Source organism: Pygocentrus nattereri, chromosome 5 (assembly GCF_015220715.1).
Source record: "Pygocentrus nattereri isolate fPygNat1 chromosome 5, fPygNat1.pri, whole genome shotgun sequence".
Classification (NCBI taxonomy): Eukaryota; Metazoa; Chordata; class Actinopteri; order Characiformes; family Serrasalmidae; genus Pygocentrus; species Pygocentrus nattereri.
Genome location: NC_051215.1, coordinates 44,041,957 through 44,068,620, shown reverse-complemented (window position 1 = coordinate 44,068,620; position 26,664 = coordinate 44,041,957). Strand labels below are relative to the sequence as shown.

General features: G+C 41.1%; 3 protein-coding genes and 1 long non-coding RNA gene across 10 annotated transcripts in view; 1 reads left to right on the top strand and 3 right to left on the bottom strand.

The window, feature by feature from the left end:
* Positions 1–1,006: 1,006 nt before the first annotated feature.
* On the bottom strand, positions 1,007–4,693 carry ccnj (cyclin J). Of its 4 annotated transcripts, none has more exons than XM_017696673.2 (6): positions 4,502–4,693; positions 3,994–4,084; positions 3,643–3,853; positions 2,431–2,730; positions 2,069–2,228; positions 1,007–1,870 (listed from the first exon to the last, which is right to left on the bottom strand). In XM_017696673.2, exons 2-6 carry the CDS (start codon positions 4,060–4,062, stop codon positions 1,507–1,509), a joined length of 1,104 nt encoding a protein of 367 aa, XP_017552162.1. In that variant the 5' UTR covers positions 4,063–4,084; positions 4,502–4,693; the 3' UTR covers positions 1,007–1,506. The 4 variants fall into 4 exon arrangements, with proteins under 4 accessions (XP_017552162.1, XP_017552164.1, XP_037394237.1 ...); XM_017696675.2 differs by having other exon boundaries at positions 3,829–3,853; positions 4,502–4,692; XM_037538340.1 differs by lacking the exon at positions 3,994–4,084 and having other exon boundaries at positions 4,502–4,692.
* A 1,630-nt stretch (positions 4,694–6,323) lies between these two features.
* On the bottom strand, positions 6,324–7,721 carry LOC108426864. The gene is made up of 2 exons (XR_001857806.2): positions 7,607–7,721; positions 6,324–6,909 (listed from the first exon to the last, which is right to left on the bottom strand). It is a non-coding gene; the product is annotated as an uncharacterized LOC108426864 (long non-coding RNA).
* A 12-nt stretch (positions 7,722–7,733) lies between these two features.
* LOC108426862 (zinc finger protein 518A) lies at positions 7,734–15,582 on the top strand. 2 transcript variants are annotated; one of them, XM_017696669.2, is made up of 3 exons: positions 7,734–7,858; positions 9,767–12,094; positions 12,971–15,582. In XM_017696669.2, exons 2-3 carry the CDS (start codon positions 9,784–9,786, stop codon positions 13,795–13,797), a joined length of 3,138 nt encoding a protein of 1,045 aa, XP_017552158.1. In that variant the 5' UTR covers positions 7,734–7,858; positions 9,767–9,783; the 3' UTR covers positions 13,798–15,582. The 2 variants fall into 2 exon arrangements, with proteins under 2 accessions (XP_017552158.1, XP_017552157.1); XM_017696668.2 differs by lacking the exon at positions 7,734–7,858 and adding an exon at positions 7,862–7,995.
* Positions 15,187–26,664, bottom strand: part of blnk (B cell linker) — a 50,100-nt gene continuing 38,622 nt past the window's right edge. For all 3 annotated transcript variants that reach the window (XM_017696671.2, XM_017696670.2, XM_017696672.2), the window contains 14 exons: positions 25,065–25,087; positions 24,906–24,928; positions 24,561–24,617; positions 22,697–22,727; positions 22,493–22,538; positions 20,999–21,101; positions 20,873–20,900; positions 20,741–20,771; positions 20,251–20,323; positions 20,125–20,156; positions 19,947–20,011; positions 17,585–17,668; positions 17,094–17,249; positions 15,187–16,007 (listed from right to left, as the gene is read on the bottom strand). In XM_017696671.2, the coding sequence (XP_017552160.2) occupies positions 15,891–16,007; positions 17,094–17,249; positions 17,585–17,668; positions 19,947–20,011; positions 20,125–20,156; positions 20,251–20,323; positions 20,741–20,771; positions 20,873–20,900; positions 20,999–21,101; positions 22,493–22,538; positions 22,697–22,727; positions 24,561–24,617; positions 24,906–24,928; positions 25,065–25,087 (869 nt within the window). In that variant the 3' untranslated portion in view covers positions 15,187–15,890. The remainder of the gene's footprint in view (positions 16,008–17,093; positions 17,250–17,584; positions 17,669–19,946; positions 20,012–20,124; positions 20,157–20,250; positions 20,324–20,740; positions 20,772–20,872; positions 20,901–20,998; positions 21,102–22,492; positions 22,539–22,696; positions 22,728–24,560; positions 24,618–24,905; positions 24,929–25,064; positions 25,088–26,664) is intronic.

Genomic DNA, 26,664 nt, shown 5'->3' with positions numbered 1-26,664 from the left:
GGACATCAAATTACTGTCTACAGTAATCAACATCAACAATCAGCCATCACTGATGAGATGAAGTTGAAAATACCCTTTGCATAAATCTTTTAGGATGCATATTCTCACTTGTCTCTGATAACCAGATCCATCATTTATAACAGGAATGCTGATAAGGCTTTTGTGTATATAAGGATTGTGTATATAAAGTATGCGATCTTTGCTGCCTGGAACAAGAGAATCCACAACATAGATTCCTAATGTTGAATTTGCTTTTGCTCTCCACATTGAAGCCTGCCCCCATGACATCCTTTCTGAGTGGGTTTTCCTGGCCACAGTGGTCAGATGCCAGGAAGGAACCACTTATTTAGCATGACCGGGAAGCCTCGTAGTGAGCTGGTGACTCTGCTTCATAACTAGGATTTTGCCTTGTTCAGCACCAGAGAAAGAGGTTGGTTTCTCTGACTGTAGAGAAGCCAGACTGGGCCTTCACTGTTTGCTTAAACAAAGCTCATATTTTTCTAACTGACATCTTAAGCTGGATTTGCATTACTAGATGAAGTTGTGGAAGCACATACTTGTATGAAATGGTAGTAAATGAACTTCTTTTAAAGAAGCATCCAGTATGCAATCCCAGATCTTAAAGACTTTATTCAGCATAACCTTCATACCATGCCTAAACAAAGGTCATAAGAGGCTGAGATAATAAAGGCTCTCATGTGGAAAAATTATGAAAGAAATCATAATTTACTGGGAAAAAGTGCCATGGGGTTGTATTTCACCTCGTCTTTCAAGTGAGGAATCACACACTAAATTATTATTATTATTATTATTACTACTTTTAATAGAATACTCTAAGCACACTTAATTCATACTGCCTTAAGTATTACTAGTTGCTCTCAAACTGGTGGCTTTTCATAATTTTTGGTATAAAATGACTTCGCTTATCAATACAGTATTATGTTAATTGGGGGTACTCTAACGCCGGGAACTGCTAGAGAAATGGAACAGAAAAAATACACGATGGTACAACCAACATGTTGCATTTTATTTTAAAATATTCTGTACTAAAGTGCACTTGTAAGGTCGCAAGCTAATACTTTACATTCAACATTTCTGAGGTAGCTTGGCTGAAATTAAGTCATGAGTGCGCTGATGATAAAAATCACAGCATAATTTTCTATAGTTGCTTCTCCGTGTCACATACCTGCTTCATTAGCACACACACACAAAAATAACAATTCTCAGGAAAAAAAAAAGGAAAAATCCCAAAGGAAGGAAAGAGTGGATGAAACAGGCTTACAGTATTGCACATCTTAAACACTTTGCACCTCTTTTTTAGTCCTTATAATGCTTAGCATTTTTTTCCCCCAATGTATCTCACAATTTTCTTTTAAAAAGTCACCGAACAGCTCACATGGTCCTACTTCAGACAGTCTTTTTCAGAGTGTGTTGTGTATTCTCACAAACACTCAATGTTTCTTTTGTAGCAAAACCCGGTTTGTCACATGCATCCACCTGTCACTACTATCTGTCAAAGCATGGGGCTGTGCATGGGTAAACAGACGTCACCTGGTAGGGCCTGTTTGGTATGTTCATCTTAGTGTCCAGTGGTACAGACATGGTCTGAGGCTGTGCTTGCCCATGTGAAGAGGCACTAGAGGTATGCCGTGAGGCAGCGTGAGTCAGGTAGGCACTTGGGCCGTGGGCTGAGACGAGTACAGGTTGGCAGCTCTGCTGGGTATACTGTAAGGCAGGTCTGTGGATGTACTGGGTTATAGTGACATTCTGGTTCTGAGCAGGGAACACGGCCTGCCCAGGCTGCAGACTGGGCTGCTGCAGCTGCTGGCATTTCTGCTTGTTGGCTTCTTTTACATCACTGTCATGGGCCCTATAAGGATAAGATTAAGGTTTATAGTCTGATGCAAGAACAACAAGATACAAGAATACAAGTACAACACATTTATTGCATAGGTGCCATCTGTGATAATGTGATTTGAAAATTTACATTTACAAAATTACTCTCCCTAAAATACATTTTCTCACAGCAAGAAAAAAAAACTTTAAGCCCACCAGGCAGCCCACTTACATTAGCAGTTTCTCTACGCAAGGAAGCAGTTGCTCCCAAGTGTAGGCAGTGAGACGTTGTAGGCGAGGGGGCCACGACGGGGACAGGCGAAGAATGACTCGAGACGAGGCCACACAGGCAGCAGCTACCAGTGATGGGGCGAATCTCAGAAACGCATGGTCTGAGGAAGAAAACCAACACATTTTTGATAATGGAAAAATAACCAAGGTTTCAGTCTTTCCTGTTCAGTAATTGAGGTCAGTAACCAGTCTTAGATTTAGACGTTATACATTGTGTGTGAGTCCAGAAACGCATGTTGACCATTTTATGACATTTAAATGGACATTTAAATAAAACATAAAAACTAAAAACCTCCCCTTTACCTTGTAAGGAGACTTCCAGAAAGTAGTCTGCATATTTGGTCATGTACAGCATGGTCTTCTCCAAGCACACCATCGGCCAGCCATCATGTAGGTCCGTCTCTGTGACTGCGATTGACAGATAGTACTCTATGAAGTGGGCAGCCGTGGGTAGGTAGAGGTTCCAATGAAAGGTCTCTAGTAACAGCAGCTCCATGTGGAGTAAACCTTGTTTGGTCAGCACCAGGTTCATGGAGCTCATACAACCAAGGCTGTTGAGCGTCTCCAGCTTTGGCACTCTGTCCTCTCGCTCCTCAAATTTACCTGCAATTAAAGGGTTTAGGAAACCACTACGTAATATTTATATATTTATATATATATATATATATATATATATATATATATATATATATATATATATATATATATATATATATATATACACACACACACCCACACCCACACACACACACACCACTTTATTAGGTACACCTGTTCAATTGCTTGTTAAAACAAATAGCTAATCAGCCAATCACATGGCTGCAACTCAGTGCATTTAGGCGTGTAGAGGTGGTCAAGACAACTTGCTGAAGTGCAGACTGAGCATCAGAACGGGGAAGAAAGGTGATTTAAGTGACTTTGAACGTGGCGTGGTTGTTGGTGCCAGACGGGCTGGTCTGAGTATTTCAGAAACTGCTGATCTACTGGGATTTTCACGCACAACCATCTCTAGGGTTTACAGAGAATGGTCCGAAAAAGAGGAAATATCCAGTGAGCGGCAGTTGTGTGGATGAAAATGCCTTGTTGATGTGAGAGGTCAGAGGAGAACGGGCAGCCTGGTTCCAGAAGATAGAAAGGCAACAGGAACTCAAATAACCAACCAAAATCTCTGAGGAATGTTTCCAACACCTTGTTGAAAGTGTGCCATGAAGAATTAAGGCAGTTCTGAAGGCAAAAGGGGGTCCAACCTTTTACTAGCAACCTTTTAACTAGATGTACCTAATAAAGTGGCCAGTGAGTGTGTGTGATATGTATATACATACACACACACACACACACACACACACACACACACATCCTATAAATGGAGAAGCAGAGCTTTTGGACATCCAGCTTGAACCGACACACTGAAGCATTTACAACAGTGCAAAAGCTCTAACTCAGAGATGCATGAACAGCACAACCACATCAGCGAGGAAAGAAAGGTTGAGGAATCATGTCTAGCCAGCCACTTACTAGCCAAAAGCAGACAGGAAAGGGCCACCAAGTGAAGCTGCTGCACAGAGATGTCATAGCGGTCCATAAAAAGGTCCAGCAGGTAAACAGCCAAGTGCCTGGCAGACGGGCACAGCCGGAAGCGATTGCTCACTATAGCTATGAGGTCTGCAAAGTAGCGCCTGAGGTTGAGCTGTGGGGACTGACCTTTGTAGACAGGTAACCTCAGTTCCTTAAAGAAAAGAAAATCATCATCAACCTTTCTGAATTTTGCAAATGGGTGCAGACCAAGCGAGGTTCAGCTGCATATCCCTGGGTCATTTCTCAGCATGCATTGGTTCTACAAACAGCAAGCATTAATACAAAATCAACCTTGTAACGCAGAGCATGGTATATATCTCCAGCAAGTTGTTCTTTCCACCACTGGCCCTCCAGCTCCATTGGATGAAACGTGTTGGGGTGCCTTGTAGGTAGAGATCTTGGTTAGTGATGCAGCATATACAGGCCAACTACTACAAACGTGCAAGTCCCAACTAGTCTAACTGCAAAGCTCTGAACAGGGGCCCTGTATGAGCCATTATCGTTACCCATTGGCTCAATCTGTGTCCAATGGTGTCCTCAATCAAGAGCTGCTCATTTAGCCTGCCTTAACGAGTCTCAGCACCACACAGTCAACCACACAGAAAAGTTAGGCAAGCAACTGCCTCAAATAACATCAACTCAGTCCTGCTGGGCTGTCAACATGAAAAGAGGCCACCTAACGTAGTAACCGGTAAAAATAGAGTAATCAGATCAATCAGATCAGATGTGACTGAAGGCCATTTAAACCGGAGGCAGTCTTCGCTCCTCAGAGTCAGACTGACTTAACTTTGGTACTCACCCCCGGACAGTGAAACCCGCATACAGACTACAGAGGTCGGACTGGTAACTCGAAATCTAGTTATCCTTCACAACAAAGTTGTGAGACAACAATCTGAAAAGCACCACAGGCTCTGCTCGCGTCTGCGGTGAAACATCTGCGCACAAACAACAATGGACAACACGGCTTTGGACGGCTTCCGCCAATCAGATCGCTCCTTACAGCGGCAACCCTCAGTGACCGTCCAATCGGGAGTACGTTTGTTGTGACGTCACGGAGTACGTCCCCACAACAGATGAGCTGCAGGCAAAGGAGACAACTTTAATTCCTTCTTTAAAATATATTATTTAAGAGACTTTTTTTTGGGAGGAAACTTTGCCAACCTTTTCTTTATTCTTCTTATAAAAATGTTTTTCTAATGGTTTATTTCTTGTTATTTCTACCAGTTGCTCAGTCCATAGACAAAGAAAATGGCCCTCCACTCTGTAAATAACATGTAAAGAGCCCAAACGCAAAAAAAAGCAGGTAAATAAAAAAACTAAATAAATAAATATATAAAAGCTATTTATTGTTTTAAAGAAATATTCGCTGGCATTGTCTATATATAAAACCCTCTTTTTATTTTACTTTCTTTTTCTGTATTATTTTTACTTCCAACTTTATGTTTATGTAGGCCTCTCGGTTATTTTTTTTTATTTTAATATTTATTCATAGTTATTAGTGTTAATTACAAATTATGATTGACTTCTGTGCACTGTGTGTATTACCATATTAAACTAAGTGTGCTACTGTGGTCTATGAAATAAAAAAAAAATCCATCCATCCATTTTCTAAGCTGCTTCTCCGTCAGGGTCATCGCAGGGCAGACAGACAGACACAGACAGTCACTCACACCCAGGGGCAATGCAGCATGTCCAATTGGCCTGACTGCATGTCTTTGGACTGTGGGAGGAAACCGGAGAACCCAGAGGAAACCCATCTTTTATATAATCTTTGATGTAGAATATTGTTGTGCCTCAAGGTTTAAAATCCTCTATATTGGATTATTCTGTAGGGTTCACAACAGCTGAAGCACAATGTTCTGAGATTTCCTTCTAATTGACCATATTCCTCAGAAAGTACCAGCATCTGCTGAGATTAAAAGCAGTTCTTTTGGGATGGTGAAGCAATGTAAGTGTCTAGGATGGGGCAGGTGCTGGTAAACCTTTGGTAGCACCATGGACCTTGCCACTGCAATGTGTAATGCATTCGGTTTTTTGTTGTTGTTTAATTTTTTGCATGTGTAACTTCTGATGTGTGGATGAACTCTATATCAGGTACACAGATAATGGCCAGGTGAGTGAACTCTGATCTCTGCAAAGGGTCTGAGAGTGGTCCAGTATCTTTGATCAAAACATTAACAAGTACACCACTTAATGCAACAGTTCAGACACACTCTTACCAGCCAAATGTAGATCATAAAAGATCATCAAAACATCAGCAGTCACTGATCATCTCTTTTCCTGGGAGGTGCAGTGGTCGTGCAGTGGTCTAAGCCTAATGCTACTCTGTGCCCTGTTTTGTATAATATTAAGACCTTTCAAGAATCATAATGCACTTTCCTTATGGTATCAGGGAGGGTCTGAGCTAAGCATTTTTGCTCACAGATAGGGTGGTGGGAGGGGGAGATGAAACCGAAACATTATATCATTGGCTAATATTTTCCCAGCCCGCTGGTACCTGGTAATGTAATTAAATATGCTTTATAGGCTGGCAAACGTCTTTACATTTTTGAGGAAAAACAAAAATTTGGTACTTTAAATAAGATAATATTATAGCATCTTGGTAAAGAAGGAGACACAAGAAATGAGAACTGCTCTTTATTTTTTTTTACAGCTCTCAGCTGTCTTCATGCTGTCCACTATGCTGTCGACGCTAGCGAGGGTGCTGCTTGCGCATGCTGGAGCCCTGACTCTCTGCCATGGCTCTGTTGCTGGTGACTGACCTGTGCTGGTCTTTCTGATATGCCTCTCTCGGTGTGTGTGAGCACATGTGGTTGTAGTTGGAATAATGATGAGCCCATATCAAAGAGTCTGATGAGCCTACTGCCGTCTATGCTGTACTTGACCCAGTGTCCATGACTGCTGGCGATTCTCCAAGCTGGCTTCCGTTTCTCCACCAGCTCAGGTTTGTGCCATTGTCTGCCATGGTGTCCCCTCTTCCTGCAGCACTGAAACACCATGTGCTTGGCTGCAAGGACTCGCTCGGGGGCCATGCGGCACATATGTTCCTCTGCCGCACAATGATCAACGCATGTTCCTCTGTCGCACAATGCTGTGCTGATCATTGTGGTGCTTCCATGCTGAGCTCTGCTCTGCCGCCCCCTAGCTCGATGATGCCAGCCACTTTCTCAGATATCGTGCAGTATGCAGGGGAGCAACATCCCACTTCTGACACCAAAGGAGACATGGGAGAAGCCATGATAAAAAGAGGCAGGGGAAGGACTTTTCATCTCTACCTCTAAAGTACCCACTGACACTGACCACAAAAACACAACAAAACACAAGCAAACACAAATGTAGACACCTTCTAACTAACAAACAACAGTGTAAACAACAATGACAGCAGCAAGCAAGGAGGGGGAGGCTGAGCAGGCAGCCTAGTTCTGCATGCCTCTAGAGCCCCACATGCCAACCGGAGCAAGTAGCAGCTGCCACAATATGATAAATTATACTTACTATGACCAGGGACAACAAGTTAAAAAGGGGGTCATTTCTGATTTCAAGTTAACTTTGGTTCACCTGAACTATAACCTTTATTTAATGTCCTCTGTATAGAAAATATCAATAATAATGCTAATAATAATAATACATTTTAGTTATTTACATTGATTAAAAACTGCTTCAGAAGATCCACAGTTGGTCTTATTTTTCTGTTTTTACTACATACTTACAAACGGTTGAACTGAAAATCAAGCAGACCTGTCGTGGAGCAACTTGCCAAAGTAATGGAGCAGGTCTCCATCTGAATGCAACCTGACAACCATTAATAGGCCCATGCAACATATTGCACAATATAAAAGAAGCTTGTTCTAACGCTGTAGTTTCTACCTTTGTTGCTGTTTCGAATTCAGTACAACAAACTGACCTGATCGCATTGCATTGGCTGGCCTCAGTTCTCTGCCACTGTAACGCTGGCTGAACGAGTTAATACGACTGTTATAAACTGTTGATAGAAGCTCTAAAGAGGAAACACGTGCTGCCTAAAATAAGGGCACCGCTCTTGTGTAGAGTTTGCAGGCTACCTGCGCCCCGTGTCGGCGCTGTAAAAAAAAGACCTTACACACAGAAGCGACCGGACAATGCACGGACACGGCTGTTTCACTGAAGCGACGTGGTGGTAATCTATCGTTATCCGCTTTCCTCGCCGTCCCTGTCGGTTTAAAGCTTTCGCAGCGTCCCCGGATTTGACTGTCATGGCTGCCATCCGCTGTTGACTAAACTACGTTAGGTTTCGCTATGAGGACGTAACAGCGCGTAAGTCCGTTTGAAGCAGAAGTTTTGTGCTCTAGCTTTGCTTGGACATAGTCGTCAAGTGAAAACCGCAAGGTTTTCTGACTTATGTGTGTTTAATTGAAGTTGTGGTTGGCTTGCGCCGCTGGGGAAACAGGAGGTGGAAGTTAGTGTATGAGTAGCTAAACTCAGAGCTGCAACACGTACGTTAGGCTAATTTTACATAAGCCTGAGAAAAGCCTAGCTGAGTGACGAAGGGCGGTGAATAATGGTCTGTCGCGGGTAGTGTGTGCACTATAAGAAGTTTTCTTAACTGAAATGCCTTTTTCTGAAGTTTAAAACTAACTAACGCCTTTATTTCGGCACGGTGCAAAGTGCAGGCTATCTCTGCACTTACGCTACTTCACTACAGGTACAAACAATGGTTTGTTGTTGTCAGCTAACCAGCTAAGCGGGTAACGAGCAGTGTTTTCCGAGCCGTTTTACCGTTGTCCAATTCCGTGAACTGTAACGTTAAACTTGAGTGAATTAAAAATGCAGACGTGCGTAACGTTAAGCTTAGATGTGAGGAAGACTGGCAAAGTCGACCCTGAGCTCTCACACTTCACAGGTGGACGTTACTCGGTGGATCTGTAACGCTGTTTTGCTTAACGTACATGTTGCTTTGATGCCTGAGGACTAACGTGGCTTAAGTTCATTTAAACGGACTTTGCTTTGTAATAAAGACGTTGTAGCCAATGGTTTAAGGCTGAGGTCCCTAATGTACTGCCACAGCCACTGGGGAGCATTTCTGAAACAAACCCCAAACGTTTTGTGCAGCAGTGTGTAGTTTTGGCGCTGAATTATGCTTCAGTGATATGAAGATGCTGTATCTATTACCATGTGAATCACCCTAAGGTTATTAGTGTGAGTACAGACAGCACAGCTCCAGCCTCTGGGGGCTTTTCAGATGTTTTTGTAAAATAATGGGCTAGTCTGCCGTTAAAATGACATTTTATGATATGAAAGATGCCCTTTTTATTTATTTATTGTTTGCCTCTCATTAAGTAATAACATGATGTTAATTAGGCCTGGCAATGTTAGATTTATAGCATATCACTATATACAATAATGTTAACTCTCCAGGAGGTTATAATCAAACCAGAATCCACTTGTATCTGTAAATGAGCTGCTCTATCTCTGTATTCATGAGAGCAGATGTCATCAGTGGCATCCAGGCTATTCCAGGCAAATGGAATAGTCACATTTTAATGTGCTGGAAAGGCATTATATTTTATTTTACCGTGATTTCTTGAGCTTTTGGACCCTGTGGCTTCCAGCTTTTAATACTTTGTGGCATTTTGCCAGCTAGGAACCTACAATTTGTGATGATAAAGGTCCAGGATAAAGATCATAATGGGACAGTCATGGGCTGGAGTTTAGGGAACCAGCCTTGTGACCGGAAGGTCCCCGGTTCGATCCCCAGAGCCGACAGCACATGACTGAGGTGTCCTTGAGCAAGACACCTAACCCCCAACTGTTCCCTGGGCGCTGCGGATTGGCCTGCCCACCGCTCCGGGCAAGTGTGCTCACTAGTGTGTATGTGTTGTTTCACTTCATGGATGGGTTAAATGTGGAGGTGAAATTTCCCCATTGTGGCACTAATAAGGGTCACTTAATCTTAATTAATCTTAATCTTAAATATTCTGATATCCATATCTGTGACTTTGCTAATTAGCTAACTAATCAAGACGCCACAAACTTTATGATAATTGTTATGATTTAACTAGCTAAAATAATTTTGTGTGTGTTGTAGGGGTCTGTGAATTGAACATGGAAGTGGAACACACCAACCCAAGCAGCCATCCTGAGGATGCTAACCAAGCTGGTGACAATGAAAGAGGCAACTGGTATAGACGCCTACGACTCAGGAAATCCTCAGCTTCATCTCTTGCTGTGAAAAGTACGACAGAGGAGGAGAAAGTAGTTATAAAACCACTGAAGATGCCATCCCAAAATGAACCCCAGGCTCACCAAGGTGTCAACAGTTCTAGCAGCAAGCTCACATTCACTTGCTCTGACTGTAAGGACAACACAAAGTATAGTCCACCTGATTTGTTGAACCACTTCAGTGTCTTTCATGGAGGAAAAGGAGACCCACCAGTTTTTCCTTGTGACATATGCAGTTTTGCTACCCCTGAGTTCACTATCCTCCAGCAGCATCGCATGAAGCACAAACAGTGTAGGCTCACATGTGACATTTGTAATGACAATGTTTTACAAACATTATCCCAACTCAGAAAGCACTGTAAAACTCAGCACAGTCTAAATGGACAGTACCACTGTGGAAAGTGCAGTTTTTCAACTAAAGAGCTAAAGAGTTTTGTGCATCACTCTTGCCCAGCCAGGACTGACTTGCCCATAGATAGCACTGAGAAATCAGGTATTAAACCCATGAATGGGGAACTGAACGGAAATCATTTGGCTGCTGCTGGTGGAGCACCTCAGAAAGAGGAGCTCATAAAGCCCATAGCTACAGACTGCCGTCAGGGGTGGAGAAGAAAGAACTGGTGGAAAAAGAAAGATGTTCACCCAAAACATCACAGTATTAATGCACCAGACTTGAAAGTCCTGCTCACAAAACCAGAAACTCAGTGGACATCCTCAGGGTTTCTGCCTTTCTCAGCTGCAGGTTTGCTTGATGAAAACGGTGAACTTCTAAATCCAGCCAGGACCTTAGAGGAGACTCAGCAGTTTCTGGAGAGGACCGTGAACAGTGGAAAGAAATGGCCAGTCAGTCTAAAAGGTGAATCAGAGCTTGCATCTCAGCCTTGTACTGGATCTAAAATTAAGCAATACAGCATACCGCTCACTGGATTCAGGAATTCTGGGCAGAATAAACTCCCAGCTCTAATGGAAAAAAATAATATCTCAGTCCCTCCTGATTGCACTACAAAGGTGGTTGGTTTCAAGATGATGGATGGGAAAAAACATCTAATCCTCAAAGTCATACCATCAGCCAAGTCAGATGTTTCTCCAGACACAGGAAAAGAAGCGTCTCCCGGTTTAAATCCTGTAGAATTCAGTAGTGAATTGGGCAACACGATTACTAAAAAGTCCTTGTTTCACTTTTGTGATGATACCTCAAGTTCTGGCCAGTCAAAAAAACTCAATGAAAAGCTTCCTGAAGATTCAGCAGCACCTCAGGCAGACACTGTATATGACTGTAACCAAGGCAGGGGTGCATTCGCTGAAATTTCTAGTGAACCTCCACAACAAGCTGTCTCAGGAAGCGAGGAAGATTTTAATGTAGCAAGTCAGAAGAACACTGAAAAACAGTTGATGTCCCCTCATATAATGTCTCACCCACACACCATGCATCACCTTAATGAAGTTGTGGCAAACATATCAGTGGAAATAAGTTCTCTCAGAAAGGCGGATATCCAAACTCTCAATGCAAACATACAGGATGTAGAACACACAAAGAAGCATACAGACTCTCAGGAAAAAGCAGTAGAACATTTGACAGAAAACCATCCTAAGCTTACCACAAGCCAAAATGATTCAGGTTGTCATGGAGATTTGGCTTCCAGTTTTCCATCTGATTTAGACAGTTTGGAAGAGGGATTACAGTCCCAGCTCTCAACCCCGATGTGTGAGGAAGACAGAAGCTCAAATGTGGACTTGATCAACATAGATAAGAAGTCAGGTGAAGACTCCCCAGTAATGCAGTCACCTCTGCTTCCCTTGAATGAGCAGAAAATGGTGACAATGCCGTCCAGTGCAGTTTTACGCTCTTCTACAACTCAAGAGAAAGAAGCCATATTCGAACTGAATGTTATTAATCCAACAGTTGTTTCTTTGCAAAAACATACTACTGAGCCTCCGTTTAATTCCCCAGGTGAAGATGGGGGCTTGTTATTCCAAGACAGCGGTGATGAGTACACAAACAATGGAGACCCCAGAGATGCTCCTGTCCCCTTAGAGCAGAGCTGTACAACTGAAACTGTAGAGGAACCGAATTGCTTAGCAATATTATCACTAGGAGACTCTTGCCATAATCCGGACCTGTATCAGACACTAGAAGAGCTCCCTGTTACAACCATTAACCATTTGCTTGATGACCCTGAAGTTACATCCAGAGGTAAGCAATAATTTCATATTTATAACACAAGTGTTGCAGTGAATGCACTGAGCTTTTATCTTCAAAGCTCCTGCACAGCTATTTTTAACCCTAATCTTACTGCTTGGATTCATGTGGAATCATTATTGAACTTTTGTAGGCTGTGAAACTGTCTTCTCATTTCCTGTTGCAGTTCATTTTTTTTTACATAACTGTTGAAACACAGTGTTACCGTTTCAATACAATGAATCACATTGAAAATTAGACTTTTAAAAAGAATGAGTGATGCACCTATATGCAGGGAACTGTGGGCCAAAACAGATATGTGATGTCTTTTTTTGCACATATCTGCAGACTGATGCCAGCGCTGTTAAACTTTGAGAAAATGTACAAATTTCCTGGACTACCCTTACAGCTATGTATTACATATATTTCTATAAGGTTACATATGTAGTACACTGAATAAAATGCAGATATTGTAGCATGGTAACCCAGAGACACCTAAATACTCTGCCCTTCTACAATAAATACATCAACAGATATTAGTTTGAAACATCAGTTGAGTCATGTGAGATGCTGTACCATAAGTATATAAAGTAAATTTAAAAAGACCTTCACTGTTTTCTATTGCCATGGAAAATTGTAGCTTATTACAGAAGAGTTTTCGAAAATCTTGATTCTGCTTTGGAGAAACAGTTGAGGAATTAAGAGTTAAGTAATTTGCTATTCACTGACCTAAGTAAAAACCCTTAATGTCTGTGTAACAGGTTTGACATGAAATTACCTCTAATACAAAATTTTAAGGCATTTTGATGATCCGAATTATTAAAATGGCAGCTCGTTCCTTGTGGGACCTTTCATGGATTCTCTTTTTCTATGCTTCTGATATCTTTACAGGTGTTGCACACCAGCCAGGAGAACTAGGTAGCCTGTCTGCCCAACACGTGGGCCTGCAGTCACCCAAAGCCATACCAGTAGCAGCAACGGCAGCTACTGAGAAGAACTCTACACAGTCTGTGTGCCTGCCACCAGCAAATGAGCCAGCTATGAAAAGAAAGAGACTAGGACAGCCAACTACAAATGACTCTCAGGTGCCCTTCTCTAAATTTAGGAGGAAGCTGGTCCAAAATTCTCAAGACAAGAACCCACCAACATCCACCCCTTACTGGCAACCAATTCCAGAAGCACAGGAAAGGACCCTAAGGCTCTTGCCTTACAAGACCTCACAGCCTATAAAAGTTCCACGCCTAAACCAGCCTGTTATAGTTCTCAATCACCCAGACACAGACATTCCAGAGGTGGCGAACATTATGAGAATAGTTCATAAGCACAAGGGGGCAGTACAGAAGGTAGTACTGTCTCAGGGAACTCTGAAAGCCCTTTCGGAACTGAGCTGCGACACATTCCGGAAATCTCTTGGAGCTAACTGCCATTCTTCTCACTACAGAAGAGCTTGGCCGCAAGTGACCGTTAAAGAAAGGTTCATTCTGAAACTAAAGCTGAAGAGGTTGTGTGGTAGTAAGTATGAGGTGGCACCTTCAGCCTCTAAGACGAACAGGTACCAGTCAACCTTTAGGTGCTGGTTTTGTGGTCGGCTCTTTAAAAACCAGGAAGCGTGGGTAGGTCATGGTCAAAGACATCTTATGGAGGCCACTCGAGACTGGAACAAACTATTCAACGGTGAAGGCCAACGTAATAGCCCTGATCAGTCGTACTTCCATTGAGCTTTTGTTGTGACACTGAAACTGATGCACAGGCATTGCTTGTTGAAAAGACTGTATTTTACAAAAGCTTTTCATGGGCAGTGCTGGATTCAGAGGATGCGGAATAGACAGGCAGTCTGAAGTACGGTCTGCTTGTGTTTGTGCAGATCCTAATGTCGTTCAGGGTTTTGAGGTATAGCCTGCTATTTGTCAGCAATTTACTCTCGGTAGTGACGGGTTGATAAAACATCTCAGGGACAGTGGGCCAACGAAAGCAGCGTTATTTATTTATTTATTTATTTTCCTTTTAGCAGCATCTCACTGTGAAAAGCAATGTGCATTATTTGTATAAACAGAGGGTTAATAAGTCCTTGTTTCGATGTGGTCTGACCCAAATCTTCACATTGCTGTAGGAAAGCTTTAGTAATATTATGTGTGTTGAGAGGAGATCATTTGCCTGTATTGCTTTGCCCTTATTTGAATACCAAATAGAATTTCTTTCCTTGAGCTAAAGGCAGGACAATCTGTTTGAATACTTTATAGTTTGACCAGCTTGAATGGTTTCCTTCCAACTTGGTATTGAATGTGAAACTACTGTAGATAACTGGCATTTATAATGTATCTTAATGGCTACAGTGCATCCTTGTTTCTAGCATTAATGCACTGACGTCAGACATGTCCTTTTGAGTGCTGACTGATTTTAAACAAGAATACTCATTTTTCTCTTGATTTTTTTTTTTTTTTTGCCAGGAAGTTCATCGTCATTCACATTCCTCTGGCTTGGAGTTGTTTTTCAGCTCCACCAGGAATACATAAATATGTCTGCTGTTAGTCATATTGGAAGGTTTCTGAACCCAGTTGAATTGGAGCTATAGGCTATTCGTTGTTTAGCCTTGACAGTCTCACCTACATGCTTATGTTTTGGTGAATAGACTATAAGCAAATGTAAGTTATAAAGAGTTATAAAGCTTTAAAGGCATAGTGATATTTTGAGACTAGAGCACTTCACTGTCGACTGTGCTGAAACGCTGTTATGTTCTTAGAATCCTGTGACGTTTGTACACCAAGGGTGCTCACTGTTATTTTTTGCCTGTGCTGTAGTGATATTGCTGCAGATGATTGTTTCACTCTGCTGTAGGTAAAATGATTTTATTTATACCTAATTTGTAAAGACATCAGTATTGTCAAAGATCAAGCTTCATTCCAAATCATGTTTTGTGTTATACTCTTCACATCTTAATTCATTTCTATGTTGAGAACTTTTAAAAAAATCTGTGTTGCATCTTTTATTTCAGGTGAATTAGGCCAATACAAATGAATGTTTCTCTTGATTATCGTTGCACTTGGTTACGACTGTGATCCTTTCCGTTTGGATTCCAGTGTAGTAACTCAGATCCAAGCCAGATAAAATAATTGAAAATGATTATTTTTACTCTAGGCCTCTTCTTCTCTGAGTATAAGATCAAGATGTTGTCTTTTTTCTTTTCTAAGATTAAAACACTGGTAAAGGTGTGTGTAAACCGTGACAAACTGTGAATAACATTTCCTAATAATGTACTCAAGTGCCTTTCCTCAGGCTTGTTACACCCTGTCTCCTCGTGCTGTGTGTATACTTGCTGTTGGTGAACAGATGTCTGATTAAGAGAAATCCAGTTGAACTGACTGTTGTTTGAAGGTTTCAGGACAGCTGCATGTTTAGTAACTAACCACATATGTAGAACAAAATCAAGCGTAACTCTGAATGTTCCATATGTACACTAGAAATACACTGGACAATTTGAGCTTAAATGTCATTGCAAAAATAACCTCTGTTAGAAAAAGTATTCTAATAAACTATGAGTCAGAGGTACACATGGTTCTCCAATCTGGATATGATTTTGAGGAGAAACAAAATATACAAAGACCACAGAATACAGTTCCAAGTATTCATACTTTACACACTATTACACACCATTTTCTGTTTAACCAATCTAGACACCCCCTTTTTTTTGCAGGAAAACATTTCCATGCTTAGTCAGTATTTCCAAAGTCTGGTACTGTTTGGATGGATGTGGGAGAGTAGTGTGCCATCAAGCATGGCATCTCTTTTTACACAGTCACTGCCACAGTGGTTCTCACAGCTTCACTGCATGCCTCAGCTTGGTGGAGTCCTTGGTGTTGCTTTGTGTGTCCACCAACACAAGTGCATTCTTTTGGTGGTTCTCAATAATGTCGGAGACTGTACTAAACCGCTGCAAAAGAAAATGAGTGGAGATTTCAGTAAATGTTATCTAATAGCCCCAAGGATAGATACAAGTAATAATGGCACAATTGTTCTTTTTCGATACCAATATTGAAACCTTTAGTAATGTCCATCCCAAGGGTTCCAGTTTTTTCTTTAAAAATGGCTAAGCTATAACAGGACTATTTTACGTGTTATATATGTATACACTATGTACAAACACTAACATTTCACCCTTACTGTTATCGTATACGGTTACCAATGTTATACCGTGACTTACTTTAGTTCACTGTAGGTGTCACTGCAAGCAATTCTGTGATGTTTCTGATTACAGGAACAGAATTGGGTTCATTCTATTGTTTCCTCTGATATCTGATCCAACATTTTCTGCTGAAATCCGCCCGATACGTGTACCCAGCATCAGCTCTGTGCCACCACTTGTTAAGAGCCATAAACCATAAGAAATTCAAATTTGCTCATTGCTTTTGATTTTTAATCATCTGCTATAAACTAGGGGAAGGCAATATGATCACATGATTATCATGATAAATTATGTCAAAATAAGCTTTTCTGAGCATGTCGTAGATATCACCACTACATAAAGCACACTGACCAGCTGCATGGGTCGTTACAAAGAGAAATATTAAAAAAAGAATTAGTCCAATGTACTAGGACTTGATGTGCAGTGCGGAGTGTGAAACGTTGAATAAAATAAAAATCATTGTGTAATCGTATTCATGGTATTTGACAGTATTCTTTCAATGTGGCACTGCAGGGCTTTGTCTGTTCTAACTGATCAAGCTCATCTTTTCCACTTGATATATATTGTGTACTGTGAAAAGTATCATGATATTGTATTTTTGCCATATTGCCACCCCAGCTAAAGACTACTTTAAGCAATCTGTCGTGTTGCTCTTGGTGTTCAAATACCTTCAGCAGCTTAATAATGAAAGCATATCAGTGCACCTCATTCTAAACAAGCATAGCCACTTTTGAAGTCAGGCCGTATAATTCAAGGTGCAAAACAATACCTACTGATACTGTGGGACCTCTACAGATGCAGCTCAGCACCTGCGTACTGTGCTTTATATCTTACCTCCTCTCCATTCTTATGCTTGCCGAGGGCATATTGTTTTGTGGTGGGAATGTAGCGCACTGGGATGTTATACACTCTGCCATTGTAGAACACCACCAGGGTATAGGGCTGCAGAGCGTCAACACCTGAGCTTTTCCTCACTAGGTAAGACCCGTCCTGAGGGAGAAGAAACAGATAGCACCAGGGAAGAATGAAATGACCTATGCAGCATGCAGTGATGTAATGCTTTAAACATGTACTGGATAAAGTACACTACCATGTACAATGTAGTACAGCTGTTTATTAGACACTGTTTGGTGATTTCCCAGCACAAACACACCAACCAAAACCAGTAACTCCTGAGTTGAAGTGTTCTTGAACAGGGAAATCAGCAAACTGTGCTGGACTTTAAGCTTCGAAAACCAGAGCTGGACAAGCCGAGTTTATTAGTTGAGAAGTAAGGCAGGATAACATGCTGGCTATGTTTGTGTCTTCAGGTCAGGCTGACTTGCCTTGGCTGATCGAATCAGAGCGTCTTCTGCCTTTTTGCGGTCACAATCACTGGCATACCAGGGCCTCTTATAAACACTGGCCTCCTACAAGTGAAGAACAATGGTTATGGTCCAGCATAGAGAATGCAGGCAATCAGTGCCAATACTGACCTACTATATTTTTGTAATAAAGCAACTGGGCCTGGCAGGTGGCATGTTGTACCAATATGAAGGTTATTTATCCATATGATGATCTTATCATGGTTGTCTATTATCACAGTACTGTTAAATTATGATGAGTATTTTCAAGAAGCACTTATATTAATTGAAATCATTTCATGGAGAGACTTCTATTTCTTTGTATCACCAAAAATCAACTATAAAATCATTTCTGGTCCTGAAGATGTACTGTTCACTCTGATTAAGGTTTAACTCCAACCCTAATTGAAAACATCTCATCCAGGTAATAAGGGCCTTCAGAGGCTGTGGAATATTAGAGCCAGGTGTGTTGGATCTGAACTTTACAGGGTGGTACGACCAGGCTTGAGCACTATGGGTCCCACCCCGGCCTCACCCCAGTAGTCATGCCACTGGAATATATTTTTAAAGTAATTAGACAAAAACATGTTTAATAGATCGGTTTAACATCCATGTCAGACTACACAGTCAATCAAAGTGAAAGTGAAGTATAACCCCAGTTCCAATGAAGTTGGGATGTTGTGCAAAACATAAATAAAAACAGAATATGATCATTTGCATTTCAACCTATATTCAATTGAATACACTACAAAGACAAGATATTTAATGTTCAAATGGATAAACTTTATTGTTTTTTGCAAATATTCACTCATTTTGAATTTGATGCCTGCAACACGTTCCAAAGAAGTTGGGACAGGGGCATGTTTACCACTGTGTTACATCACCTTTCCTTTTAACAACACTCAGTAAGTGTTTGGGAACTGAGGACACTAACTGTTGAAGCTTTGTAGGTGGAATTCTTTCCCCTTCTTGCTTGATGTTCAACAGTCCGGGGTCTCTGTTGTCGTATTTTGCGCTTCATAATGCGCCACACATTTTCAATGGGAGACAGGTCTGGACTGCAGGCAGGCCAGTCTAGTACCCGCACTCTTTTACTACGAAGCCACGCTGTTGTAACATGTGCAGAATGTGGCTTGGCATTGTGTTGCTGAAATAAGCAGGACATCCCTGAAAAAGACGCTGCTTGGATGGCAGCATATGTTGCTCCAAAACCTGTATGTAGCTTTCAGCATTAATGGTGCCTTCACAGATGTGCAAGTTACCCCTGCCATGGGCACTAACACACCCCCACACCATCAGAGATGCTGGCTTTAGAACTTTGCACTGATAACAATCCAGACAGTCCTTTTCCTCTTTGGCCCGGAGGACACGATGTCCATGATTTCCAAAAACAATTTGATATGTGGACTTGTCAGACCACAGGACACTTTTCCACTTTGCGTCAGTCCATCTCAGATGAGCTCTGGCTCAGAGAAGCCGGCGGCGTTTCTGGGTGTTGTTGATATATGGCTTTCGCTTTGCATGGAGTTTTAACTTGCACTTGTAGATGGAGTGACGAACTCTGTTCACTGACAGTGGTTTTCTGAAGTGTTCCTGAGCCCATGTGGGAATATCCGTTACAGAATGATGTCGGTTTTTAATGCAGTGCTGCCTGAGGGATCGAAGGTCACGGGCATTCAGTGTTGGTTTTCTGCCTTGCTGCTTACTTGCAGAGATTTCTCCAGATTCTCTGAATCTTTTGATGATCTTATGGACTGTAGATGATGAAATCCCTAAATTCCTTGCAATTGCATGTTGAGAAACATTGTTCTTAAACTGTTGGACTATTTGCTCACGCAGTTGTTCACAAAGTGGTGAACCTCGCCCCGTCCTTGCTTGTGAACGACTGAGCCTTTCAGGGATGCTCCCTTTATACCCAATCCTGACACTCACCTGTTTCCAATTAACCTGTTCACCTGTGGAACGTTCCAAACAGGTGTTTTTTGAGCAATCCTTAACTTTCCCAGTCTTTTGTTGCCCCGTCCCAACGTTTTTGGAACGTGTTGCAGGCATCAAATTCAAAACGAGTGGATATTTGCAAAACACAATAAAGTTTATCCGTTTGAACATTAAATATCTTGTCTTTGTAGTGTATTCAATTGAATATAGGTTGAAAAGGATTTGCAAATCATCGTGTTCTGTTTTTATTTATGTTTTACACAAGGTTCCAACTTCATTGGAATTGGGGTTGTATAATGAATAACAATACTGTGTGTTATCACTGCACACAGAAAGCACTGCTTATGTGAGCTGTAACAAACCAAATTAAGGGAAGTGCTATTGTCCTATGGGGTGTGATGATCACCTCCTCTTGCTGTCTAGTTCCACTGTCCTCCCGAGATAAGCTTCCTCTCTCTGCTGCTGGGGGCTCTGCACAAACAGGAGCATAACAGACAAATTACAAAAACAACCAAGTGACCAGGGTGAAATGAAGTGTGGGGGTGTGTTTGCGTGCGATAAAATCTATTAATAGGAAAACTTACTCTGGTGGGGGATCTCGCGAGGCAGTGACATCCTACAGGTGCCATAAAAAATGAATAAGGACGTTCACCAATCATTAACCACACTAGACATGTGTTCAATTTGAATAGTGTTCTTTGATCACTTACTTTGCACGATAGAATCCAGGAGTTGGTGTCGCCCCAGGATTGGGTGGATCTCGAGCCATGCTTGCAGAAGAAGCTGTAAAGCATTAGATGCAACACTTAAAGTAACAGTGAGCTCCACTTTTCACACAGAGGCCCATTATACCATTTAGGTTGTGGTTCAAACAGACAGTATCCTCATTCCCTATAGAAACTTCACTTTGGCACTTTGAGAACTTTCTAAACCACCTTTCTGGGAAGACTCAATTACTTCCTGCAACCAAATCCGGTTCCTTTAAGTCATTTTCATGAACCAATATTTGCTGCTGCTTTGGCTTTGAGTTAGTGTTATTGTGAAATACACCGCCAAGCGTCATTAGGAGTCCAGAGCTAAAATGAAGGGGATTCTTCTTATAATCACAGGACCAATACTCATGAAAATATATAAGCTATGATTGCAGGAATGTGTGATAATAAAAGTCTGCACTTCTGCCAGTGAGTCAGTCATATTTACCTTCATGGTCTCTTGTTGAAATACCTGCTTTCTGAAAATTGAGAAACATGATTAGAAAACGTACTAAGTTCCAGAGATAAAGGAAACATCTTGCTGAAATATGTTTTTGTTTCATATTTCTTAATAACATACCGGAAAAACTGGCGGTTTTTGGAGCTTCCTAATGAATAGGGATGAAATATTAGTTAGAGTGATGTGTTCAGTATCTGAAAGACATTCTTCACTTCAGTTATGCCTCAATGTAATGGGGTGACCTACACTTCTCTTGGCAGTGGTACTGGGATGGACGGCCGTCTGTCCTCTGCAGCCTTCAACTTTGGCCTTTCAGCCAAACCTTGCAGGTTTGGAGATGAAGTTGGAGCTAGATTACAGTAAAAAGCAGAAGAAAATGACCTGGATGTCTATAGTATGTTGAAGACCTATGAAATGAATTTTCAGTTTTACTCAGTAAGTTGAACAATAAATGAAAATTTACAAGTCAAAGTTTCCATCCTTTCCGTTAAACCGATAACCTGCTCATTGGTACTATGTTGATAATATGGGCAATATGGCATTATAACATTATTTTGATGAATTATGTCATGTTAGGCTTTTAGTAGATTATTGTGGGTACTACTACTGTTTTTCATTAAAAAGAGTTTTATACGGTGCTCTGATGTGTTTGTCCCTATTGTCAGGACATCACAAGTTCAACTCCTGTAAAGAGCATAAACAGGTGTTTCTGAAAATGGTTCTATATAACACCAAAAAGGGTTCTTCTATTGTTATGCTGTCAAGTTTGTAGCTATAAAAGAACCCGTCTTGATGCGATATAGAACCATGCACAATTCATTCTCCATCAGTCTGAAGAACAGGTTAATCACGCAAAGAAGCAAGCATGAAAAGCTTCTATATAAAACTCCTGGTGCTAAAGAAAAACACTGCCTTTGCTGAAGAATCCTTGATGAACTATCTTTTTTAAGTGTGTGCAAAAAAACCCCTCTTTATTTATTTAATTTCCAGTCAAAGCAGCATATCAGTAGAGCTTCAGGAAAAAGCAGAAAACCTATGTTTGACAGAAAATTACACAGAAGCGTCAACAACAAGTATAATAATCCATTTTTTAGTATTTTGTGAGTTTACACTTTGGCTTTCTTATAGCTTTCACTCTTTTCAGGAGACTTGCTTTTAGCCTTTTGAAGGAATCTGCAGAGATGTTCTTCCACACCTCCAAGTTCAGTCTTAGAAGTTAGGTGCATTTTCTGCTTCTCATCACCAACCATGTAATCCCAATTAGATCCAGTGATGTTGAGGTCCAGACTCTGGGGTGCTCACTCCATTGTTTTGAGAACACCAGCAGCTTCTTTGTTTGATTTGCAAATTTCCTTCTTATTTTATGTGTTTCTATTTCTCAGTATCAGCTCCTTGACAGCTACATCCTTTCAGACTCAGAGTGTTGAGTTGTCTTTTCACAGTGGAAGGATGGACAGACACTCCTGTGCATTTTTTCAGAGCTGATAAAGTTCTTCTCTCTCTTCTCTCTCTCTCTTTATCTCGAAACGAGATAAATGGGTGGTCTCTGACTTTTGCACAGCACTGAAATGTTGAATGAACATTTTTCTGTTCAGTTTTTTTCATGCCTTTTTAATGTGCCACTACAACTCTGCTGGTATTGTTCCAACTTTCATGGTATCATGGGTCGTGAAAACATCTTCAGTGATATATTTTTGCCGAACTGCCCACTTTAAATACAGTGTTTCAGCGCATACTCACAATCATCAGCATTGCACACTTCATAGTCATCATCATCCTCTGGCTCCTGTGAAAGCAGATAACATAGCAGGCCATTCATTGTGTAACATGAATTTTGTATTCAAATCCTCATAAAGACTTCCACACATGCACACATAAACACAAAGCCTCATTATGGGCAGATAGAATGATTTCTTTGTACATTTCTCTTTTTGTAATGCTTACTGGACAGGGAGCTGGCTTCTTAATATTCGCTCTGCAAAGATAAAAGAGAACAACAACAGCTGCATTAACAGATGTGGGAAGGTTACTTTCAAAACGCATATTAATGAAAACCTGATTAAAATTCCTCTCCGTAACATAAGCTATTCTGTACACTTGTCAGCTGGACATGCCTTTGGCTGACATTGCCATGTGGCTTGAAAATGTATTCCGTGTTGGGAGGGTTTATTTTCTTTAAACACTGAAAATAATTTAGTAATTTCAAAACAAGCCTGTCCTTAATATGATTCATATTTTTAGCTTTATTTAGTGAATCAAGTATTTTTAGTTTTAAACTTCCAGTCAAAAGCTTAGACACAACAACTCATAGTTTTCTTATTTTAGCCTACTGTTTTAGTCATTTTAGCATAAAAGGAAAGACATCAAACCATGAAATAACATATATCACTCCCCTAACAAACCACCTACCTCCAAAGTGGCAACTTTACCGGAGAAAGTAATAATATTTTTTACTTTAAATGTAAAGAGGCTTTAATTTTAAGTAAGTTTAAGTAACACTGGTCCATCCATTCATACAATGTAGGAGCTGCTGTGCTCAAATGAAAAATACACTGACGATTCATTAGGTACACCTCCTTGAATCCACAGTCACTGTTCGTTTTTAGCAGCTCCATTTACTATACAGGTGCACTGTAGTTCTACAATTACAGACTGTAGTCCATCTGTTTCTCTGTGCTGCTGGAGTTTTAAACACTGTGTTGACTCACTGTCCACTGTATTACACACTACCTAGTTGCTCCACCTTGCAGATGTTAAGTCAGAGGCAGTAGTTCATCTGTTGCTGCACAGTTTTTGTTAGTCACCTTCTAATTCTCTAGTCCACAGGACGCTGTTTTTGGTTGGTGGACTATTCTCAGTCCAGCAGTGACACTGAGGTGTTAAAAAACTCCAGCAGCACTGCTGAGTCTGAGCCACTCAGACCAGCACAACACACACTAACACACCACCACCACGTCAGTATCACTGCAGTGCTGAGAATGATCCACCGCCCAAATAATACCTGCTCTGTGTTGGTCCTGTGGGGGTCCTGACCATTGAGGAACAGGGTGAAAGGGGGCTAACAAAGAATCTGAGAATCAGATGGACTACAGCAGCCTGTAACTGTAGAACTACAACGTGCTCCTATAAGGTGGTCCTATAAGTGGAGCTGATAAAATGAAAAATCTGTGTAGATACAAGTGTACTGGCCAAAGTGGCTGGTCAGTGTACATGGCACAATATTGTGGAATCATACTTTTTTTGCCTTTATATCAGGTTTATACACCCTCTAAAGGAGCTTAATGAGGAGCCACTTGGATTCTCCTTAAACATTCTTAAACCTTTCATCTTGATGGATCTTTTTAAAAAAAAAGAGAAAGTAATTCTTATTTTCATGATGAATTTAAGGAAATAGTTAGTTCAGGATATCTTTAGCTCAAGTTAGTTCAAGATATCTTTCAGATACTGAAAAATATACATTAAACTAAAACTTTTGTTTTGTAGTTTGGTAGTGAATGTCATGCTTCTTATACTGTATTTAAAAAATGCTTTTACATTTTACATCAGTTGTTTGCACTGTCTTTCAGTCTACCTCTCTGGGGAAAGCATTATGTTGATGTCCAGTAAAATGTTGATGTTACATTTCATGATGTCTGGATAGATATTAATAGAAATGACTGCAATGACTTTGATCATGTACATTTAAGTGAAGTGAAAGTAGCTGATTCATACATTGGGATCATTTCAAAATAACACTTTTTCAATGTGTTTGTTCATGAGCATTATTATTTAAACACTGTATAACTATGGCCCACTGCAAGTGTAATACCTTGGACTGGGTTTAGGGGGCAGCCTTAGAGCAGGAGTTTGATGCTTTGCGCTGCACCTGTGGACCAGAAACAGGAAGCATTGGGAACAATTGAAGAAATAAGCCAGTTTTAGTAGTTCCTGAAAGTTCAGGTATCAGATTATGCAATACGGCAGGTGTCACAAAACTCAGATGAAGCATTTTACACACTGCTGACTGCACACGTCTCTGAGCACTTGAGTGGAGCTGATTACTCAAACATGACACTGGAGTGCTCTTATTTAAAGACAGCAACATATCTGACCTGATTTATTTACCACCACAGTGACATGAGGAGGCTAAACTGGAGGGAAATCATAGACTCACCTACTGGTGACTGGAGAATCCTCCTTTAAACAGAGAAATTAAGCTTTTCAAAGCACATATGAAAAAACAGATATTTCACAGATTAGAGAAATGTGAGCTTAATGTTACTCAAACTAACTTCTATGGATCACAGAATCCAACCCAACATTTAAAACTCACCGTGTCAGGAACTTCATACACATCTGAAAACAATCAGAAAGGAATCAGTGATGGTGCGGAATCTGTTACACTCTGAAACGTCTATTGCATTTCATAAGTAATTGGATTTTTTTGGTTTTGCCCTTCATACAAAACTGTTAACGTCAGCACATTAGATTTGGATTAAAATTGTAACTATAAGTTAAAAAAGAGCATTCTATCGCAATTGTAATTCAAGGGTATTCATATTTGCATTGGGTGAACCATACAGGACAGATAGCCTGTTCAGGAGAGCAGATATAACTGGACAAGTGAACATAAATGAAATCACTATGTTTTGTACTGCTTGAAGTCTGTGATCCTCATACATGTCCTGCACCACCCTAACATACTTTTCAGCTACACCTGACTTCCTCATACAGTACCACAGTTCCTCTCTTGGCACCCTATCATATGCCTTCTCTAGATCCACAAAGACACAATGTAGCTCCTTCTGACCTTCTCTGTACTTCTCTACCAACACTCTCAACGCAAAAATTGCATCTGTGGTGCTCTTTCTGGGCATGAAACCAAACTGCTGCTCACTGATCTGAACCTCTCGCCTTAGCCTTGCTTCAACAACTCTTTCCCATACCTTCATGACCGACCATGGTCAACTTTATACCTCTGTAGTTACTGCAGCTCTGCACATCACCCTTGTTCTTAAAAATGGGGACCAATGGGGGCTTCTCCACTCATTAGGCATCCTCTCACTCTCCAGGATTTTGTTAAACAACCTGGTTAGAAAGTCCACTGCCTTCTCTCCTAAACATCTCCATACCTCCACAGGTATGTCACAGGTATGCCTTTCCATTCTTCATCCTTTTTAAAGCTGCCCTCACTTCCACCTTACTAATTCTCTGCACTTCCTGATCCACTATCTCTCCCCCCGTTGTCCTCTTCTCTCTCTCGTTTTCCTCATTCAATAGTTCTTCAAAGTACTCCTTCCATCTACTCAACACTCTCTGTTCACTCACTAGTACATTTCCCTCTCTATCCTTTATCAGCCTAACCTGCTGTACATTCTTTCCAGCTCTATTTCTCTGTTTAGCCAAACGATACAAGTCCTTTACTCCTTCTTTCCTGTCCAGCCTCTCATACAGCTCATCATAGGCCTGAGCCTTTGCCTTTGCCACCATTCTTTTCGCTATGCGACTAGCCTCACAGTATTCCTGCCTAGTTCCTTCATCTCTCTGGTTATCCCACTTTTTCTTAGCTGCCTTCTTCTTCTGAATGCTCTCCTGGACTTCCTCATTCCACCACCAACTTTCCTTGTCTTCTTTCCTCTGACCAGACGAAACACCCAACACATTCATGCCAGTTTCTCTCACCACCTTAGCTGGTTTCCCAGTCCTCAGGTAGCTCCTCACTGCCCCCAAGGGCCTGTTGCAATTTTTCCCTGAACTGCCTGCAACCATCCTCCTCCTTCAGCTTCCACCATCTAATCTTTGGCTCTGTCTTCACTCTCTTCCTCTTCTTTGTTTCTAATCTCATTCTACAGACAACCACCCTATGCTGCCTTGCTACACTTTCCCCTGGCACCACTTTACAATGTCCAATCTCCTTTAGGTGGCATCTCCTG

What these genes read in the sequence shown, in the direction of transcription:
- ccnj (XM_017696673.2), bottom strand. Translation starts at nt 4,062, where the DNA reads ATGGAGCTGGAGGGCCAGTGGTGGAAAGAACAACTTGCTGGAGATATA. An exon ending in ACCATGCTCTGCGTTACAAG is followed by an intron (nt 3,854 to 3,993) that starts GTTGATTTTGTA and finishes CTTTTCTTTAAG; the next exon opens with GAACTGAGGTTACCTGTCTA. An exon ending in TCTGGAAGTCTCCTTACAAG is followed by an intron (nt 2,229 to 2,430) that starts GTAAAGGGGAGG and finishes TTTCTTCCTCAG; the next exon opens with ACCATGCGTTTCTGAGATTC.
- LOC108426862 (XM_017696669.2), top strand. Translation starts at nt 9,784, where the DNA reads ATGGAAGTGGAACACACCAACCCAAGCAGCCATCCTGAGGATGCTAAC. An exon ending in CCCTGAAGTTACATCCAGAG is followed by an intron (nt 12,095 to 12,970) that starts GTAAGCAATAAT and finishes ATATCTTTACAG; the next exon opens with GTGTTGCACACCAGCCAGGA.